Genomic DNA, 18,549 nt, shown 5'->3' with positions numbered 1-18,549 from the left:
GCAGTGTACTTCGGTCCTTCTGCCTGCTCTGCTCCCCGCTCTGGCTCTGGTGAATTCTCTCACCCTCCCGCGCTTCTGACTGTACCCAGTGCATGTATAAACGAACGAACAAACAAACAAATAAATAAATAAATAAAAAAAACATGCCTCTATAAAAAAAAAAAAAAAAAAAAAATAAAATAAAATATTTTAAAATTTAAATATTACTAAATTTGTAGGAATCTTCCCACCATTACTGGTCATTTTCCTAAGGCTTACATGCAACACTTAGAGCAAATACTGTGAGTTTCCAGAGATTCACATCGATGGTTTCTTCTTTAAATGGCAAACTGCTTTGTGAATTTTCTCAGCAAGCTTTGATTCAAGGAGAAGAAATGCTCTTTATGATGACTTCAAAGTTAAGAATCATAAAACTCTTTCACAGTCTTCCCACGGTTAGATCCCACTGTCTACAGAGTGGCCAGCAGGACTATCTAGCCCTCTTGCATATGCTGCAATCATCATGGATGATTTCTAGATAGCAGGCTGAACGTCCGTCCATATTCAATTCCTGCCTTGCTGTTTGGGAAAGCCTCCTGACTCACTGGAGAGAGCCTCTCCAACCCATTGGCATTTCCCCCTTCTTTATAGGCACTTGGTCCTTGGTGGTATGTCACACAACGAAGTGGTTAGTGTACAGTATGTCAGATTCACAACCCTGGGATTTTCTCACTAGTTAGACTGTAAGTCCTTCAAGGTCTTTCTTTCTTTTTTTTTTTTTTGCATCTTCCTAACACTGGCTTGATATACAATGGATGTTTAACAACTACTTGGTTAATCAGGTAACTGACTGGACTCTAAGTTTTAGAGTTAACTGCAGCAATAGGCCATGGATTATCATTGTCAGAAATTTCACCTAAGAATGAGGCTGTTTGCAGATCAAATCACTTGTTTTAACATGACCTGAATTGGCCCACTGAAGTAACAGATAACTTGAAGGAAAGCTGGTCTCTACAAGTTTTGTTTTTCTACCTTGCTTTGTCAATGCATTCCATAAGAGGTGAACTCCTCATTCCTTCTGCTCAAAAACATATTTAGAAAATGGCCTTAAAGAGATCTGGCACCAGAAAAGTAGTTGGCCATGGCCCTCTCTAGGAACTGAAAGATAAAAATCGGTGACAGATGACAGAGTATCTTTTTATGCCAGAAATCCTTTGCAAAAAAAGTCACACAATGGAGAAAACATGATTCCATTCCACATGCTGAACCTCAACCACCCCTGGGAGGAATTCAGAAATTTAGAAAGTCATGTGCATAGCCCTTCAAATAAATTCAGCTAGCCAGGGCCACAATAAAAAAGAAGCCCAGTAGGTAGCTACCCAAAATGTGATTTTGCTTTAGCATTAGGAAATAACCTTCCAATCTCTGCTCTTAGGTCCTTTTATGTAAGGTCTAAAAATCCACCACCAGTTTCCATTGCTTGATTTCAAAATATGTTTCTGAAATACAAGAAATAGCCACAGGAAGGTAATGACTAGAATCATTTATACATCTGTATGAAAAGGAGAGGGCGCAAGTTTGGCTTCTAAGCAAAGAGGAAAATAGAGCAGCTGAAAAAACCCCTGAGCAAAACTGAGCACCCTGACAATCTGGCCCAAAGCCTGCCCTGGTATCAGAGTCCCTCTAGGCAAATCAGAGGTTGGGGCTTCCACACACCAACAGGATGGCCAGGTTCCTTCTTTTACCCAACTACTGTTAACAAATCAAGATGGCAGAGAGTAACTATAAGCTTATAATTCCATTCTCTAAACCTCATGGAATTTAGCAGTTAACCACAGGAGAGGTGGAGTTCTGGAACTTCTAGGCTGACCAGGTGTGAAGAAGTTCTGCATTAACAACACCAGCAAAGCCCTTTTCTTAGGTAAGTCTACTTGAATGGGCTAGGCGTGGGCATTCCTGTACTCTCTCCACAGGCATCTCCATGCAAAGACCATCCAGGAAGTTTGGACAACAAAGAGTTATCTATTTTAACCACTTGTCAGAAAAGCATCTCTGACTTTTCTCAAAGACTCAGATGTTCCTTGTACTTGTCAGCAAACAAATGCGGCTTAAGCCAACATCTGGAATGAAGAAAAATATAGCAACCACAAAAAAATGATAATTAAATTAATAAGGAATGCTTTTCAGACATAATATCCCATAGGCCAAGAAAATGTTTTCAGAACTATCCAGAACAAAGTTACAGAAGTTATTTAGAAGCTAAATTTGAGTGGATTAACTCCTGGAGGCCATCAAATATAAGTAGACCACTGTGCCCTTTTAGGTCATGCCAAGATTGGCACCCCAACTTCTCTTCTTTGGGAGATGGAGGAACCCACAAATAAAAATGTACAAATATATGCTAGGGGGTTATAGGCAGGTTTGTCATTTCACTTATTGCATTTAGAATCTACAGTTGAGCCGTTCTGAAATTAGATGTTCCGAGAAGATGCCTTGATGGTCACCTAGCCCAAAATCCTCACATGCACCACAGAAACCCTTTAAAATATATGCCCAACATGTGCTCCATCTTCCGGGAACACTTTCAGTGACCAACAGCTCAGCATTACGGAAGTGTGTTCATTCTCTGGATGGAGAATGCTAACTTTTACAAAATTCTTTTTATATTAAAATCTGAAATCTATCTCCTACTTTCCCATCGGGAGCAAAAGAGAGAAATTATGTGCCTTCCACCACATGGCAGCCTCTCAAATATGTAAAGACCATTACCATGTTGACTCCAGTGAAGTCTTTTCTAGTTTAACTATTTCCAGATGTTTAGTTTCCTCCCCATCTTGGTCACCTCCTCTGGATAAATATTAGTTTATCAGTGACCCTTCTAAAATGGGAAACCCAGAGCAGAATAACATAATAAGCTGAATGATAGGGGTTTAGTCTGACCAGCAAAGATGGGGGGAAACATAGCCTTCACTATCTTAGGCAGCAACTGTGTCACACTGCTTCCCCAAGAGCTATTTCATAAAAACTGCTATGAGGCCAGATAGATCTCATTCTGTATGTTATAATTTTGACTTTTCTTTTAAAAATCAGATACACATCTAGTAAATATTGATAACAGTCTGTTAATCCAACTCTTCTAAGGTTACTTTAAATCTTACTTTTCTTTTTCTTTTTTCTTTTTTCTTTCTTTTTTTTTAATTTATACACAGGCCAGATGCGCAGGAGGGTGAGAGGATTCACCAGAGACAGAGCAGGGAATGAGAACAGGCAGACAGGCAAAATACACTGCTAAGGAGAGCAGCAGGTGAGATAGGAGAGGTCTGCTCGCCATGTGGGTTGCTCCGAGGCCAGCAGGGATCGAACCAGCACTGCAGAGGCTGTGGACAGCTTCACAGCACTGCGCTCAACCGTCTGCACCGCCCTAAATCTTATTTTTCAATTATGGATTGTATCAGATAGAGACATGAAATAAAAAGTATGAAAATAATGTGTGATCACTAACCAGAACCCAGTTTAAGGATCAAGAAGATGTGGTACATATACACAATGGAGTATTACTCAGCAATCAAAAAAGATAAACACATGCAATTTGCAGCAACATGGATGGAGCTGGAAGGGATCATGCTCAACGAAATAAGCCAGAAAGAAAAAAGAAAAATACCGGATGGTCTCACTCATAGCAGAAATTAAGAAAACCTGAATAAGGGACCAGGAAAAAGACTAATTAAGTAAAAATCAAAATTAACAAGCAACTCTAAACCAGAGACACACTATGGGGAGGGGAGAGGGAAGGAGGGTATTAGGTTCAAAATAAGGGGGGTGGGAATTGTATGGGGAATATAACCAAGATGAAAATGCATACATTGTGCAAAAATGGAAAACAATGCAAAAATATATAAAATAAAATAATAATAATAATAAAAAAGAATATATTACAAATAAAACTGAAGCTCCTGGTCCAGACTTCTTCATTTTCATCCCTTTCCTCCCAGCCACACAGAGGTAGTGTCTGAATTTATGTTTTTTACTCCTGGACTTGAAGACTATTTTGAATTTTGACTCCATCACTTTTTTTTTTTTTTTAAGATTTATTTATTTATTTATTTATTTATTTATTTATTTATACAAGCACTGGGTACAGTGAGAAGTGTGGGAGGGTGAGAGAATTCACCAGAGCCAGAGGGGAGAGCAGAACAGGCAGAGTGAGAAGTGCACTGCTGAGGGGAGTAGCGGGCGGCAGGAGAGGTCTGTGCGCCATGTGGGACCCTCGCCCAGGCAGCTTCAAAACCCAGCACTCAACTGCTGCGCCACCGGGGAGGCCCTCCATCACCTATTATACTTATGTCATATACAATCTGATGAGTACACAATCACCTATTATATTTATGTCATACACAAACCTGATGAGCATGCAATCTAGTATTTCTTCATTTAAGTACATAGTCCAAATGTTGACTGAAGCAGAATTGTCCTCATCCATCAGACTAGTAATCCCATCAAAACAATAAGGTAACTGGAGCATGACTTATTTTAAGAGAATCCTTACGAGTTGTCAGCAAATAAAGTATGATGCACTTGCAAGGAATACATGAATGATCCAGTCTAAAACAGTCACTATCAACACAATTGTCTGGTCACTGATAAAATACGCTTTTCTCCCTCTCTTCTGAAAATGCTTCTGCAAGTTCCTAGCACAACATTCCATCCCACATTCTCCTCAAAGTACTGAAATGGTTCTCGGCTTACACACACTATAAGTTATCTCAGTTCAGGGATTTGCCTCTATTCACAGGAGACTGTGTTCTCCCCCACCCTCACTTCCCACACCTCCCCCCCACCCCAGTGGCCTCCTCTCCAATTAACTGCAGAGATGACAAGCCAAAGGACGGTTAAAAAAAAAAAAATCTGCCCTCTCACCATTATACTATGAACCCTTCCTCTCTCTAGAATTTTTCTTAACAAGCAAACCAAGAACTTTTATCTGCTGTTTTTTAAGCAGGATTATCCCCATTATACAGACTGACAGCCTGAAGCACATAAGGGCACTCCCATTCATGCCACTTTAATCTGGGAGGCTTTCACCTACTTGTTTTGGCTTGTTAAAAATTCTGTGACCTTCGCAACAGAAATATGGCCCCTTCCTCCTTTTATTCTTATCAGTCCAGGCCCCTCTCATTTACTGCCTGCAAAGGGGTAGGGTAGCTCTGAATTGGGCCTCCCGAGCAGAGCAGTTACCTGGATAATAGTCAGGGAAGAGGAGAGATGTGAAGTGAAAATAAAAGCAAATACCAGAGCCCATGTTATAACACAAGGCTCTTCAAAGACCTGGAAAAATATAAAACTTAGTCTCCTTTCTACATAACTGGTAACCAGTAGGATATGAAATGTGCCTCCAATATTGTAGGAGTGGAAGTTACTTAAGTACTTCATAAATAGATAGATCTGCTAAAACATAAAATGTCTCAATTCACAATTAGGTTCATTTTTAGCTGAATAATTCAGTCTAACTCTGTGCCCAAACCTGGGAGAGAAAGTTTACAAAAACCAAAACACTGTAACTGTTTCTGCATGGAAAGAGACTGTCATTTATTTGGAGAGGAAAAAACATGGAGCATATAACTTACAGAATGATATAGTGATGATGAGTCTCAAGATAAGCGGTTTAAGCAACAAATGCCACAGCCAATCAGAGGAGGGAGAGTATATCAGGCTCTGAGGTGGAGAGCGTTTCAATTGCTCTCTGCCTCATTTATCTCTCTGTAAGCAAATCCTGCCTTCTATTTATCTACAAGGATTCTGGGGACACAGAGCAGTCAGAAATGGGATGTGCAGTCTTGAAGGCGAGGTCCCAGTATTACAATCAAAAAAGGTGGAAGTCAACTAAAGTCTACTGCAAAAACTCCAAAACTTCCACACTGTGAAAAACAAGTTCTTTCAACTTCACAGCCAGGTAAGAAGTATAGTAATAATCCCTGAATTATTTCAAGGAAAAGAAAATGAGTCAATATTATTTCTAAATGTCATGGGCTTAAAAGGACTAGCTCTTATTTTTTTGCTCCTGTTCCCCCCTTTTTTTTTGAGACTTAAACAATCAAAAGAACCCATGAAACATTTTAGAAATATATAAACACTCATTTTTCCTTTTTTTTGATTGTTGGCTAGAATCTTCAGTATTTCAACTAAAAAAAATTTCCACTACATAGGTGTCTATGAGTGATTTCTACTCCCATGTTTAATTAAGATTGTACTATTATTCATACTTAAATATTTGTCAGGGAAAACAAGATTTCACTGAAAATTGAGTGAACAATGAGTAATATGATTTGGGGGAAAACACTGATTTTGTAAAGCCATAAAAGTCATAAGTCAAAAAAAAAAGAGGGGTAGGGAGACATCCTTAAAAATACCCAAAGGGATGAATAAAAGACAATGGAAGGATTTCTCCTGCAGGTACTAATCCCATGGTGAGGTCTATGATCAGCAACAAGAGGCACTTTCTGTCTCAGATGTTACCCACCCACACAGGTAACACCTTGGGCCAGGGAGGGCAAAAAGTGGGTCCACCTGTCAGAGTTTATGAGTATGTGGCAGAGCTTGGACAGAACCAGGTCTCTAGGGCCCAGGGCTTTTTATCTGTTCAGAGCTAGGTGCTATCACCTAGACTTGGGGCATTTTTCATTTCCTGCAGCTCTTCTGTTTAATCTTGAAATTTGTGTGTGAAAGGGGATTCAAAGGTGCATGTCTCAGAGATATTCTGGTCTCAAGAATGCCCCAGACAAGTGCACACTGGTGTGCTGTTGGGATCCCTTTTAAAGCAGTTTACTAGGCTGTGTGGCATTTGAACTGAAAAGTGAATGGCTTTAGGTTGAAGATTTCACATTTACAGGTGAGGTTATGTATCTGATTTCAGCACAACATCAGCCACATAAAATACACAGGATGAGAAAAACATACTTGCAAACAAAACAGTAGGCTTAACATTAACATATATGTCCTAAGAAGCTTATCTCTGGAAAATCCAAATCAGAAACTTCTAAGATTTAAATCAACAAAGAAAATCAAGAGAGCTAGAAGCTCATACTCCCCAAAATACAAACAATACTTACAAATATCTTACAGAGAGGAAGGAAATGAAAGGTAAGTATACACAAGTCAAAAGGAAATAAAAAAAAAAATTCCGGCTTTTAATCTTCTCCTTATGCAATTCATTTTAGCATTATCAGAGCAACATTTGTACTCCAACTAGGTGAAAAAATTCTTTTTTTTTTAAAATAAGGAAACTTTTATTATTATTTAAATCATATATACACCTTACATATATATACTTTTGTATGCATATTTCATAGTATAGCAACAATATTTTAAAAGTCAAATGGTGACATTGTTGGTAAATTAGAAATTGATGTTGAAAATTTCTCTTTAGGGGCCTCCCCGGTGGTGAAGCGGTTGAGCGCTGGGTTGCGAAGCTGCCCGCAGCCCCTGCAGCACCGGTTCGATCCCCGGCTGCTCCCTGGCCACCGGAGGAGGGTTCCAAATGGCGCACAGACCTCTCCTGCCGCCCGCTGCTCCCCTCAGCAGTGTGCTTCGGTCCTTCTGCCTGCTCTGCTCCCCGCTCTGGCTCTGGTGAATTCTCTCACCCTCCCGCACTTCTGACTGTACCCAGTGCTTGTATAAATAAATAAATTAAATAAATAAATCTTAAAAAAAAAAAAAAGAAAATTTCTCTTTAGCTAATTCAGACTATCCAAGAACCTGATTAAAATTCATTCAAGTATATAGATTAACATGAGCTATGTTACAAAAGTGAAACACCACCCACCCACTTGTGTGTAAATCCATCTTTTTGGTCCCTGGTACAAGTCAAAATAGCACACACTTTATTATGACCAAAATCACAAATAACCACCTGGAATGACATTACAAGCAATGTTTCACTTTTTTCATGAATATTTTTCTCAGAAATAATTTTTTTTAAAGATTTATTTATTTATGCCTACAAGAACTGGGATACAGGTCAGAGGTGCAGGGGGTGAGGGGAGCAGTAGATGAGACAGGAGAGGTCTGCTGCACCATATGGGTCAGCTCCCTGGCCAGGAATCGAACTCGTGTTGCAGTGGCTGCTGACAGCTTCATAGTCCTGACACTTAACCCCTTGTGCCACCAGGGAGGCCCTCACAGAAGTAATTAAATCAAATATGTAGAATTTTGTCAAGTTTACTGTTCTATAACTGGTCATAGATGTGTGCCTGAGAGAAAGGGTACATACAATCAAGTCACCCTCACTACTGGAAAAGCAAAGTAAGGAGCAGATCCCACTGCTGGTGGGACATTAATTCTATATCAAACAAACACTTGCACTCAGATTGACTCTGGATATAGCTGCCTCATCACTTCTAGTTGTATAAATTTCAGGACCTATGGGCCTACCCAGTTAGTTCTTGAGTACACGCAAGGAAGCTAGTTATTTTGGTGTAGTAGAAAGAACACATCCAACACTATAAACAAGTCCTACTCTCTGAGTTCATATTACTGTTCTAGAACTGACTTGCTTTCTGAATATCAAATTCCTCAACAGGAATTTGAATAATTATAAGCAAAATGCCCAGTTTGATGCCTAGCAAACAGTGAGGATTCAACAAAGGTTGGTCTACTTCCTACTGACCATTCTGTTCGGAATACTTTCCTGCTTGTTCTTTGTATTCCTCAGCCAAAATCTACTTCTTAAGACTGTTCAAACAGCCTAACCAAGTACCAAGTGTGACCTCCTATTGTCTACTTTATCAAAATTATGCATGTGTGTGTGTGTGGGGTGGATGTGTATGGTTCTCATGGGGTTTAATATTCCAAATACAATTATGCTACTCACATACCAACAGCATCCGTTTGAATGGCAGACTATCAGGCTCTACCTCATAGCCACTGAATCAGAATTTGCAAGATCATCAAGTGACAGGCCTACATCTTAAAAGTTTAGGAAAGACTGTCCATAATACATAAGGAAACTCAATAAATCAAAGCCTATTGACACTCTAAGAAATCAATCATAGCACTTATGTGATTGGTGCTGTTCTGTGACTATTCAGATAGAAAGCAACTACTGATCAAGCCAGTTTCACTGGAAGGACAAGATAAGTGTACACTTCCTTATTTTGTGCTTTTTGAGTTTAAAACAATGTATTAAGTTCATTGCAATTAGAGTAATATTTAAATCTTCTATGATAATTCAGTCTTTGTCATATGTAATGGTGCTTTCAATATAATTAGTAATATAAGTATTGTGATTATATATTAACAAATTAAATAACAGGATGCTTGCAATGCAGTCACTTCTGGCTTCTAAGATACTACATATAACAAACTGATCAGTAATAAACTTCCACATACCAAATGTTCTCAACAGGATGACAAAATTCTAAAGTGTGTCTTTTTTTCTAATGTAGACCATGATTCTATGTCTTTCCATCAACTTTATGAAAGTTTTGTTTGTGCTTTCCAGTTATATGTGAAAGTATAAGTTTTATGTGCTCCTGAAAGTAAAATTTGTAACCAAAATTCTTAAAATGAATCACCAAATGTGGATAAGGGAGACTGGTAACTGTGTATCAGGAAACAAAAACCAATCTGTGTGAGTCATCTCTGTGATCACAGATAACACAGCCACAGCCAGGGCTTGGCGCAAACAAATAACTACAGCAATCACATGCCAGAGTCTCATGTTTAATGGTTTCTCACATTAAAATGCATCAGTCAGCTCTGTGAAACCAGGAAGTGGAACCCAAGACACCACATAAATAACAAACGTACTCTCTTGAATTCAGTGTATCTTACCTTTCTGCTCTAAGTCCATATCTACTTTTGGTACATGCATATAAATGAAGGTATTGCTTTGTCAAAAAGTGAACAGAAAGGTAAAAGCTAACTAATAAGACGGGGCTTCTGAAAAGTTTCATAAGAAAACATGTTTTTGGAAGTCTATATACTGACTTTGATTCAAAATGAAAAAGGTTGATCCAAAGTGGGCAAATCCCACACAAAAATCTAACAGAGGAAGTGGTAATAGACTCTTAAAGCAGAAGAGCCTGTTATCATTTGAATCCATGATAACCTGTACACATGGTTCTCAGGTATTCGAAACTTGAAAGAAGGTGAGTGGGATGTGCATTCCTGTCGCACAGCATTGCCATAGAGATGCCACCCCTTGCCCTCCCACTAACAAAAACTTCTCTAAGTAAGGAGTCAGATGTGCTCTTGAATTCCTGGAGAGGGGATATACCCCAAGACCAAGCCCGCACTATACTGGTCAGGCCAAACACAGGGATAATACAAACACCAGGCTGTTTTTCTAAAGTGAGAGTCTCTTATCAACACAATATAACACATCCACTAGTAGGCAGGGCTCTAAAGAAACACGATTTTAATGGCAGATATGAGCACCTGTACTCACAATGTAAGTACTTTCCACTGGAGGCCAATAATCCCTAGGCTATGTCAATAATCCCCAAGCTAAAATCTACCATAATTTCTGAAACAAAACAAGATCCTTATAATACAGGGGTCTCCCTGGTGGCCTAACGGTGAAGTCTCAGCACTATCACCGCCACGGCCTGAGTTCGATCCCTGGCCAGGGAGCTGACCCATATGATGCAGCAGACCTCTCCTGTCTCGCCCACTGCTCCCTTCAGCAGTGTATTTCAGTACATCTGCCTGTTCTGTTCTCCACTCTGTCTCTGTTGAATCCGCTCACCCTCCACACCTCTAGCCTATACTCCAGTTCTTCTATGCAATAAAAAAATTAATTAAAAAACCCCAAATTATCCCTAAAATAGCCCCATGCCCACCCTGAGGATGTCCATGAAGCACATACTACCTCATAATGAAGGGAATAAAAGGTGACAAGCTGAGAGCAGAATAGGTGCCATCCATCGGGGAAGGATAGAGTCTCTCCAGCACCAAAAGTAAGAGAAACATGCTTGGATGGCGGTTGAGTTCCCCTGTATCACTGAAAAAAAAAAAAAAATTATACATCAAAGATTTAAAATTTAAGAGGTCAGGCACTATTTTCAAACATTTTTCTCATTAAATAATTACATATCTAAAGTAAGACTCTCTATGATCAAGGGATAGTTTTCCTTTTTTTGTTTATTTTTTTTTCCCCTCCTTTCACATCATATTTTCCTAATGTGCACATAAGGAAGAACTACTGGCAAAGCCATAAATTGGACTTTTGCAGACGATTCTCTTCTCAGAGTTAATCACTTGATAATTCAAGTCTGCTTTTTTTTTATATATATATATTTTTTTTATAGAGGCATGTTTTATTTATTTATTTGTTTGTTTGTTTGTTTTTGTTTTATACATGCACTGGGTAGTCAGAAGCGCGGGAGGGTGAGAGAATTCACCAGAGCCAGAGCGGGGAGCAGAGCAGGCAGAAGGACCGAAGCACACTGCTGAGGGGAGCAGCGGGCGGCAGGAGAGGTCTGCGCGCCATGCGGGACCCTCCTCCAGTGGCCGGGGAGCAGCCGGGGATTGAACCGGCGCCGCTGAGGCCGCGGGCAGCTTCGCAACCCAGCGCTCAACCGCTGCGCCACCGGGGAGGCCCTCAAGTCTGCTTTTTGATTTGAGCTGTTCATCCAGGAGAGAGATGCCTATTCCAGAGGATGAAATGTGAAACTTTCAGCATTCCAATGTACTTAAGAAGCCACGAACAGTCACTTCTAGGGCCAAAAAAGCCTGTCGATACTAATTACTAATATGAGGAAATGTATCATAAACAGAAGTAAAATTCATTGATGTTATTTTATCTTCCCATTCCAGACCACTAGTATAAGTCCAGCCCAAGTACAAAAGCTGCTAAAATAAAAAAAGTACACGTTCTAAAATGTCCAAACTAAAAATTCCATTACCTGCTACAGAATAGTATTGAAAGCACAATAGTGAACTTTTCTATCTGCCTCCATCACATTGAAAGTTCTCTTAGTGGCTTCACTTTGTATTCCCAGGGTCACTGGCCAGTTTTGTTCAGGTGAACCAAGTACCATATCTGATTATAGCTGACCACATGAGTCAGCCCACTGCTTTAGTTTCACAATGGCTAACTGCAATAGGTCAGGAATCAAAAATGACAGGTGTGTGTTCAAATGAACTTATTATATTGATATAAACACACAGTTTTTGAAAAACTAATAGGAAGAAATAAACTCTTAATAGAAGAAATAACAAAGTGCTTCTAAGAAGTTAGTTCCTGCATAACACTGAAAACAGGATTAAATTTGATAAAACTGAATGTGAAACAAGATTCCAAAATTATAAAATAGAATAGAATTTTACAGAACTTTTCAAGTACAAATCTACTATAGAGAATCAGGCAACATGATATAATAAAAAAGCACTTTAAAAAAATCCACCTTGTTACAGGAAAGAGTTGATTAACAATGGTTGCCAGAAGGGGAAATCTTGATTAATAAAGTAATTCACATTCTTGATTATACTTTGCCCCACCCTATAGTCTTCTTACCTGTCCACAGTATTGGCTACAGCTTCCAATTGTTTGAGAAGAAAGGGATAGAGTTCTGGGAAACGAGAGAAAAATTCACTCCCTGTCATTCTGTAGAGAGAGGAAGAGAAAAAAGATAAATTACTACCACTTATTTCTTCTGATCTGCTAATGAAGCTTTTTTATATATATAAGGAAGATAAGTAAGGTCATTTGTTTGGATATTTAATGAAATATAGTTAAGAACAAAAGCTACATCTAAAGAATTTAACAATCAATAGAAATAATACATTTGATTTTATTTTGGAAGTGCTCTTAATATACGGAATTTTTACTTCAAAATTTAAGATTATGTATATTATAAATATTTTATATGATATTCTGTCAGGGAAGAAACATGTAATATTTGAAAAAGCCAACTCTCTACAGTTGATTTGGACTACGAAGATACTCAACACCTGGTTGACTGAGACTGACTCAGCTTTAGTAAGAAGGTCAGGTCTAGACCAAGATTTCTCAAAGGTAGCACCAATGACATTTTGATTCAGGTAATCCTTTGTTGTGGGGGGCTGTGCTGTGCATTATAGGATATTTAGCAGCCCCTATGGCTTGGCTTCTGCATGGCTTCTACACACTTGATGCCCAGTGGTACAACCCTCCCCATTCCTACCCCACACCCAGTAATGACAATCAAAAATGACTCTGGACATTGGTAACTGAACCCTGAGGGGCAAAATGGGTCCAGCTGAATATGGTCATCAGAAGGAAAAACTGGATGTGAGGTTCTGGAGATCCAATCTCAGCTGACACCTGGGAGGATTACCTATCCATCTTCATAAATACTACTTTTGAACTTTGAGAAGGCCTAAAAAGAGTTCCTCAAGATTGCTCAAATCTTCTTAAGTGTTTCATTTGATCAGTTTTCACAAGGATATATGCTCATGTAATCCATACCCATATGAAGATTCAGAAAATTTCTATCAACCCAAAAAGTTCCCTTTGCCACTTCTCCTTTCCAGCCAACTCCCAATCCTCAAAGCAAGCATGGATTCGATCTCTAATATCACAATTTGGTTTTGTCTATTCCTAGAATTTCATATAAATGTAATCATTCATTACATAATTACATTATATAAATGTCATACATTAAATAATTTTTATATCTTTTTTTAGTCAACATAAAGTTTATGAGAGTCATTTATATTCAATGTATTTAATAGTTTAATTTTTTGGTAGAGTAATATTCCATTGTATGAAGACACCAGTTTGTTTATCCAGTCTCCTTTTGATAGACCTGAATTGTTTCTATTTACCGACTATTACGACCAAAGCTAATATGAACATTACTGTGTAGGCTTTTTTGTGGACATATGCTTTCATTTCTCTTGGACAAATATCTGAAAATAAAAATTCTATTGTTTACAAAGCATTTTAGGAAACTGATAGGTTTCAAAAATAATTACCGCATCTGACACTCCCAACAACAATACATGAGCATTCTAGTGGCTTTATATTCTTTCTAACATTTGTTTTTTTTCCATTTTAGCCTTTCCTGTGATTACACAGTAGTCTCTCTCTGTGATTTTGATTTGCAATTCCTTGATGCTTTTGGTCAATGGAATGGCTTTTTGTGAGGTATCTATTCAAGAACTTTGCCTATTTTTCAATTAAGATGTTTATTTCCACTGCCATATATATATGTACTGTATATACTTTCTCCTAGTCTGGCTTGCTGATCCTTAATTTTTTTTTTGATAAGCATAAGTTTTAAATTTTTGATGAAGTCCAATAAATGGGTGTTTTTTTCTTTTATGATTCATGCTTTCTATGGGCTAAGAAATCTTTGCCTATTCCAATATCACAAAGAAACTTGGTTTCTTCTAAAAGTTTTACAGTATTATCTTTTATGCGAAGGGCAATAATTCACTACAAATTAATTTTATATATGGTATGAGGTAGTATAACATGGTCACTGCTCTTGGAGCTTAAAATCTGGTTAGAAAAACCTAGCAGAAACATAGACTAGAACTAATAATGTAAGGCAAACCAGTGTAAGGGTCAAATAAATGATGTTTACAATAAAATTAGATAGTTGGAAAGGGGGACTAGATTAGGGACTAGTGAGGTTAGGACAAGTTGTGTGGGAACTATCAGTCTTGAAAATTGGTAAAATGTATTAAAAAGGAGAGAAGACCATATGGAAGAGGTCTATAGGTACAGGAATCAAGTTAATAAAGCTGGCTGGATGAAAAGAGGACTTCATGACAAGACAAGGAATAAAAGACAGGATGGCATATAATTTTTTAGGAATTTGAATATCAGAAGAATCAGCTTTTCCTTGTCTTCTAGACATCGAACGTTTCTAAATAGGAGAGAAATGGGACATGAGCAGATGGACTACACTACAGAGAGAATGGAGATGTGGTGATACAATGGACATCATATGAACAATGGACCCACTGGACAAAGGCCATAAATGTGTACCGTTTTACCTCAGCTAGAGCATAAATATGAATAGGTAACAGGCCCTGTCTGTACTTGTTTGCATCCCTCCTGATACATAAGACAATATTAGGTAAATGTTGGGTGACTGGTAAATATTTTGGCAATGGAGAAACAATATTAGTCAGAGAAAGAAAAAAATTTTCTAATATAGTTGATCTCAAATCTATGCCTTATGACTCTTCTCTCAGTGATTGGTACCCTAGTTGACGTCTCCCTGCCCACCCAGTTTCCCAAGCCAAAAACTCCCCATGCACACATACAATAGGGAAAGCTTGCTATTTCTACTTCCACAGTTTACGTGCTAAGCCTATTTCTCTCCTTCCCACTGCTGCCAACCTAGAACCTGGATACTGTACAGGTGCAACTCTCACCTGATTTCTTTGCCTCAAACCTGCCCTCCCCATAATTCTCTATCTTGGTAAGCATTCTCTTTCTAATATACAAATCCAATGTGATATTATGAGATTAATGACTCCTGACTGTTTTTTGGATACAGTTTAATTCCTCAGCCTAGTTTATAAAGTGGTGCTAAATCTGACTCACTTGTCCAACTGTTTTTTGCCTCTCCCCCTTCTAATCATATGTAATTTCTTTTGGCTTTATCAACATGCTCTCTCTAGTCTCCAGATCTTAGCAAATTTGTAACTTCTGCTAGAACACTTCTCCTCATCCCCACCCCAGATTAATTTCAAATAGTCCTTCAAGTTTCAATTTTGGATTTAGGCTGATTTCTTCCAGGATTCCTTCCCTGACATTTCAAATCTGGGTTAGATGCCTGTCATTGGAGTTACACTACTATTTATAAACACCTCCTTATAGTACTTACACATGTCATACATGAAATTTCCCATTTACTTACTTATTTTCCACCAAAGTATACATTCTGCATAGGCAGAGACTCTATCTTATTTTCCACATTATCTCAGGTATTAAGTATGACGCCATGATCACAGCTGGTGCCTAATAAACAGTTACTGAGTGAATGAGGCAAAACAAAAGGACAGAGTCTTTGACTCAGACAAAAAGAAATATGGCTAGGAGAGTAACAAATTAATAATTCCCTCAAGTCCTTCATTAGCTATATCTAAGGATAATCAGAATCATCATTTGAATTAATCAATTGAGCATTCTCTACCAGGGCTTGAAATTTTCTTAAACACAAATATATAAAGCTTGACTCACTGGTTTGCAAGCAGTTCAATTCTAGTTCACACAAATAAGCAAACAGGTTGATAAGTTACCTCCACAGATACAGCAAATCCTGGGGGTAAATTCTCCAGTGACAGGCATTTCAAACCTGTTTATTTATGTGGCTAAAAACTAGCATAGCAACTTTATGAAAACAAGAGAAGTGACAACCAAAAAGGAAAAACAGGACCTCTGGTAAATTCAGGCTCCTAGGAAGACAAAAGGAGACCATCAGAAAATTGTGAATGGGCTGAAACAAAGAGATGAAGGGGGAAAACAAACCAGTCAGGATAAAGGGGGAGAAAAAAGCAGCCTTAATCCCAGAACTGTCAGACTATACCAAAGGCAAGTTACTCTCTATCCCACCAGGTAAGAATCAGGAAGGAAAAACTAATGAGAGGATTTTGGGGGAACACAGATGCTTCTTGAAGAAATCTATGTACTTGCCTAGCACCAAATGAGGTGCCAAGAGCAGAGGTGGCTGCGTGCTCCCCCAGGCAGGCATCCTCTTCCTGCCAAATTCAGTGCTGGACTCCCCAAAGTCCAGTCAAAGCCTAGAACAAAGTAGGCAGGCAACAGAGGTATACTGAATGAATGAAAATGCCTGCCCAGCATTTTTATTTGTTTTATTTTTTTGAAAGCTTTTTAAAAATTACTCTAGCACTACTTGTTTATTGTGGGAAAAGTAAATAATAAGACTATCATACAGGAAAAAAAAATCTAAACCTCCAAAGATAGCTGCCAGTCTGTCAGGAAGTCTGTCCATTTATACCTTTCTCCTCCTTAGATGTTGTTCAATAATCTGCTTTTCATACTTAAGAATGTATCAAGAACAGTGGTGCGATCAATGAACCCATTTTAACATAATAGCCCCTGTGCAGCAGACTCTCTGTACTTTCCTGTTTGAAACATGGCCAGGGCACTAATCCAGACACCAATCCAGAATGACTCGTCCCCATCTTGGTGAAGGCCTGTGTGGAAGGCAGCCCATACTCCAAGCAAGTCCAGAGCCTCCCTTTGCCTGCACATTCCACATCTACTCTTGGTCATGCTGACAGTCTATATTTGAGAGCACTTGAGCCTTGACCATTTGGTAGTCTTAGAATCCAGCCTCCCACCTAACAGCCTAAGAAACCATCACTTGAAGTAAGCTTCTGTTTCTCTTAGAGACCTTCTCCAAGAGTTGCCACACACATGAAAGCTGAAATGCTAGAAGCACAGGCTTCTGAGCTTAACAAAAGCATCCTGATGAACTATCATGCAACTACCAGAAGCATTTGGGGAAACATGTTCAAAGTAAGAAGAAGACATTCTATGCCCCCCAATTCCTGCATCCACAACTCCTATCATTCTCCCTCATCTCAGGAGTGGGGATCAACAGAGTAACATACAAAGGAATAAAAAGAGGAAGTTAGTAAAGGCAAGCAAAAACATGCAAGAGGAAAGAACTAGACAGTAAACAGCAGTAAGGCATGGTTTGTGCCTAGTTTGAAAACAGCAAGTCTTATTCACAGGCCACAGAGCAAACACCATAAACCTAGTTATTAGATGAAAACAAAGGCTGAAGGCAAAAGCCTAAAGGTTTCCCGTCGGTATTTCAAATGGGAACTTGATAAACTATTAAAACCTAGCTACTCTCCAGATTCTGGCCTATAAAACCACCCCAGAAGAGAGAAATCATCTAAAAGGGTTCTATGCCTTCTTGGCACAGTGACTGCTGAAAAAAACAACAAGTTCATCTTAAGAAAAACAGTACCCACCCCCAAATGGAAGCAAACCTACAAAGAAGACAAAGAACACACACATTTCAAAGGATGAACAACTGCAAATTAATAAAATAGAAACAACTATTAAAAAAGAAATCTGAGTTTGGAGTCCCACCAGGAGGACCATTTCTGACCCTTTTCCAGGGAATCCTCTCCCCACCTGTGGCTGGGGCTGACAGCAGCATTTTTCTCTGGAATGTTTAAGAATTAAAAAAGAATGAGTAAGTGGATAGAAGAGATGTCAGGGGCCCCAGGGACACAATCCCATAAGCCCTTGCAATGACTGCAAGGGTTCTACCAGGAAACTCTGCTTTTTGTTTTCAGACACACCAGGTAAGATGTTAGAGGAAAGGCTTCTTCTGCCAGGACTTGGTCCTAAGTGCACGGATTGACAGACTATCCTGCTCATCTCCTCATTTCCCTTCCTATGCTCAGCAGATAGCCACAAAATTCTTGGAGTTGTTGAATGCTTTTCTAATCCTTCCCTTCAGGAACTGCTGTCCAGATGGAGAATCTCCCACATCACTAAATTTGCCATCACTGTACTAATCCCAGGGCCTTAGTCCTAAAAGTGCCCAGCCATCCCCTTGTGAAATCAATGGCCCAGGGTGGACCTGG

General features: G+C 38.9%; 1 protein-coding gene across 1 annotated transcript in view; it reads right to left on the bottom strand.

Moving 5' to 3' along the window:
* THADA (THADA armadillo repeat containing) overlaps positions 1-18,549 on the bottom strand; it is a 287,428-nt gene that overhangs the window by 157,822 nt on the left and 111,057 nt on the right. The window contains exons 27-28 of the mRNA XM_054687792.1: positions 12,494-12,583; positions 10,847-10,978 (exon numbers count right to left, since the gene is read on the bottom strand). Of these exons, the coding sequence (XP_054543767.1) occupies positions 10,847-10,978; positions 12,494-12,583 (222 nt within the window). The remainder of the gene's footprint in view (positions 1-10,846; positions 10,979-12,493; positions 12,584-18,549) is intronic.

The sequence above is a fragment of the Talpa occidentalis genome, unplaced genomic scaffold (genome assembly GCF_014898055.3).
Source record: "Talpa occidentalis isolate TD23 unplaced genomic scaffold, MPIMG_talOcc4v2.1 talOcc4.5, whole genome shotgun sequence".
NCBI classification, from domain to species: domain Eukaryota; kingdom Metazoa; phylum Chordata; class Mammalia; order Eulipotyphla; family Talpidae; genus Talpa; species Talpa occidentalis.
The sequence above is the reverse complement of the archived record's forward strand: the minus strand, read 5'-3'. Positions and strand labels throughout refer to the sequence as shown.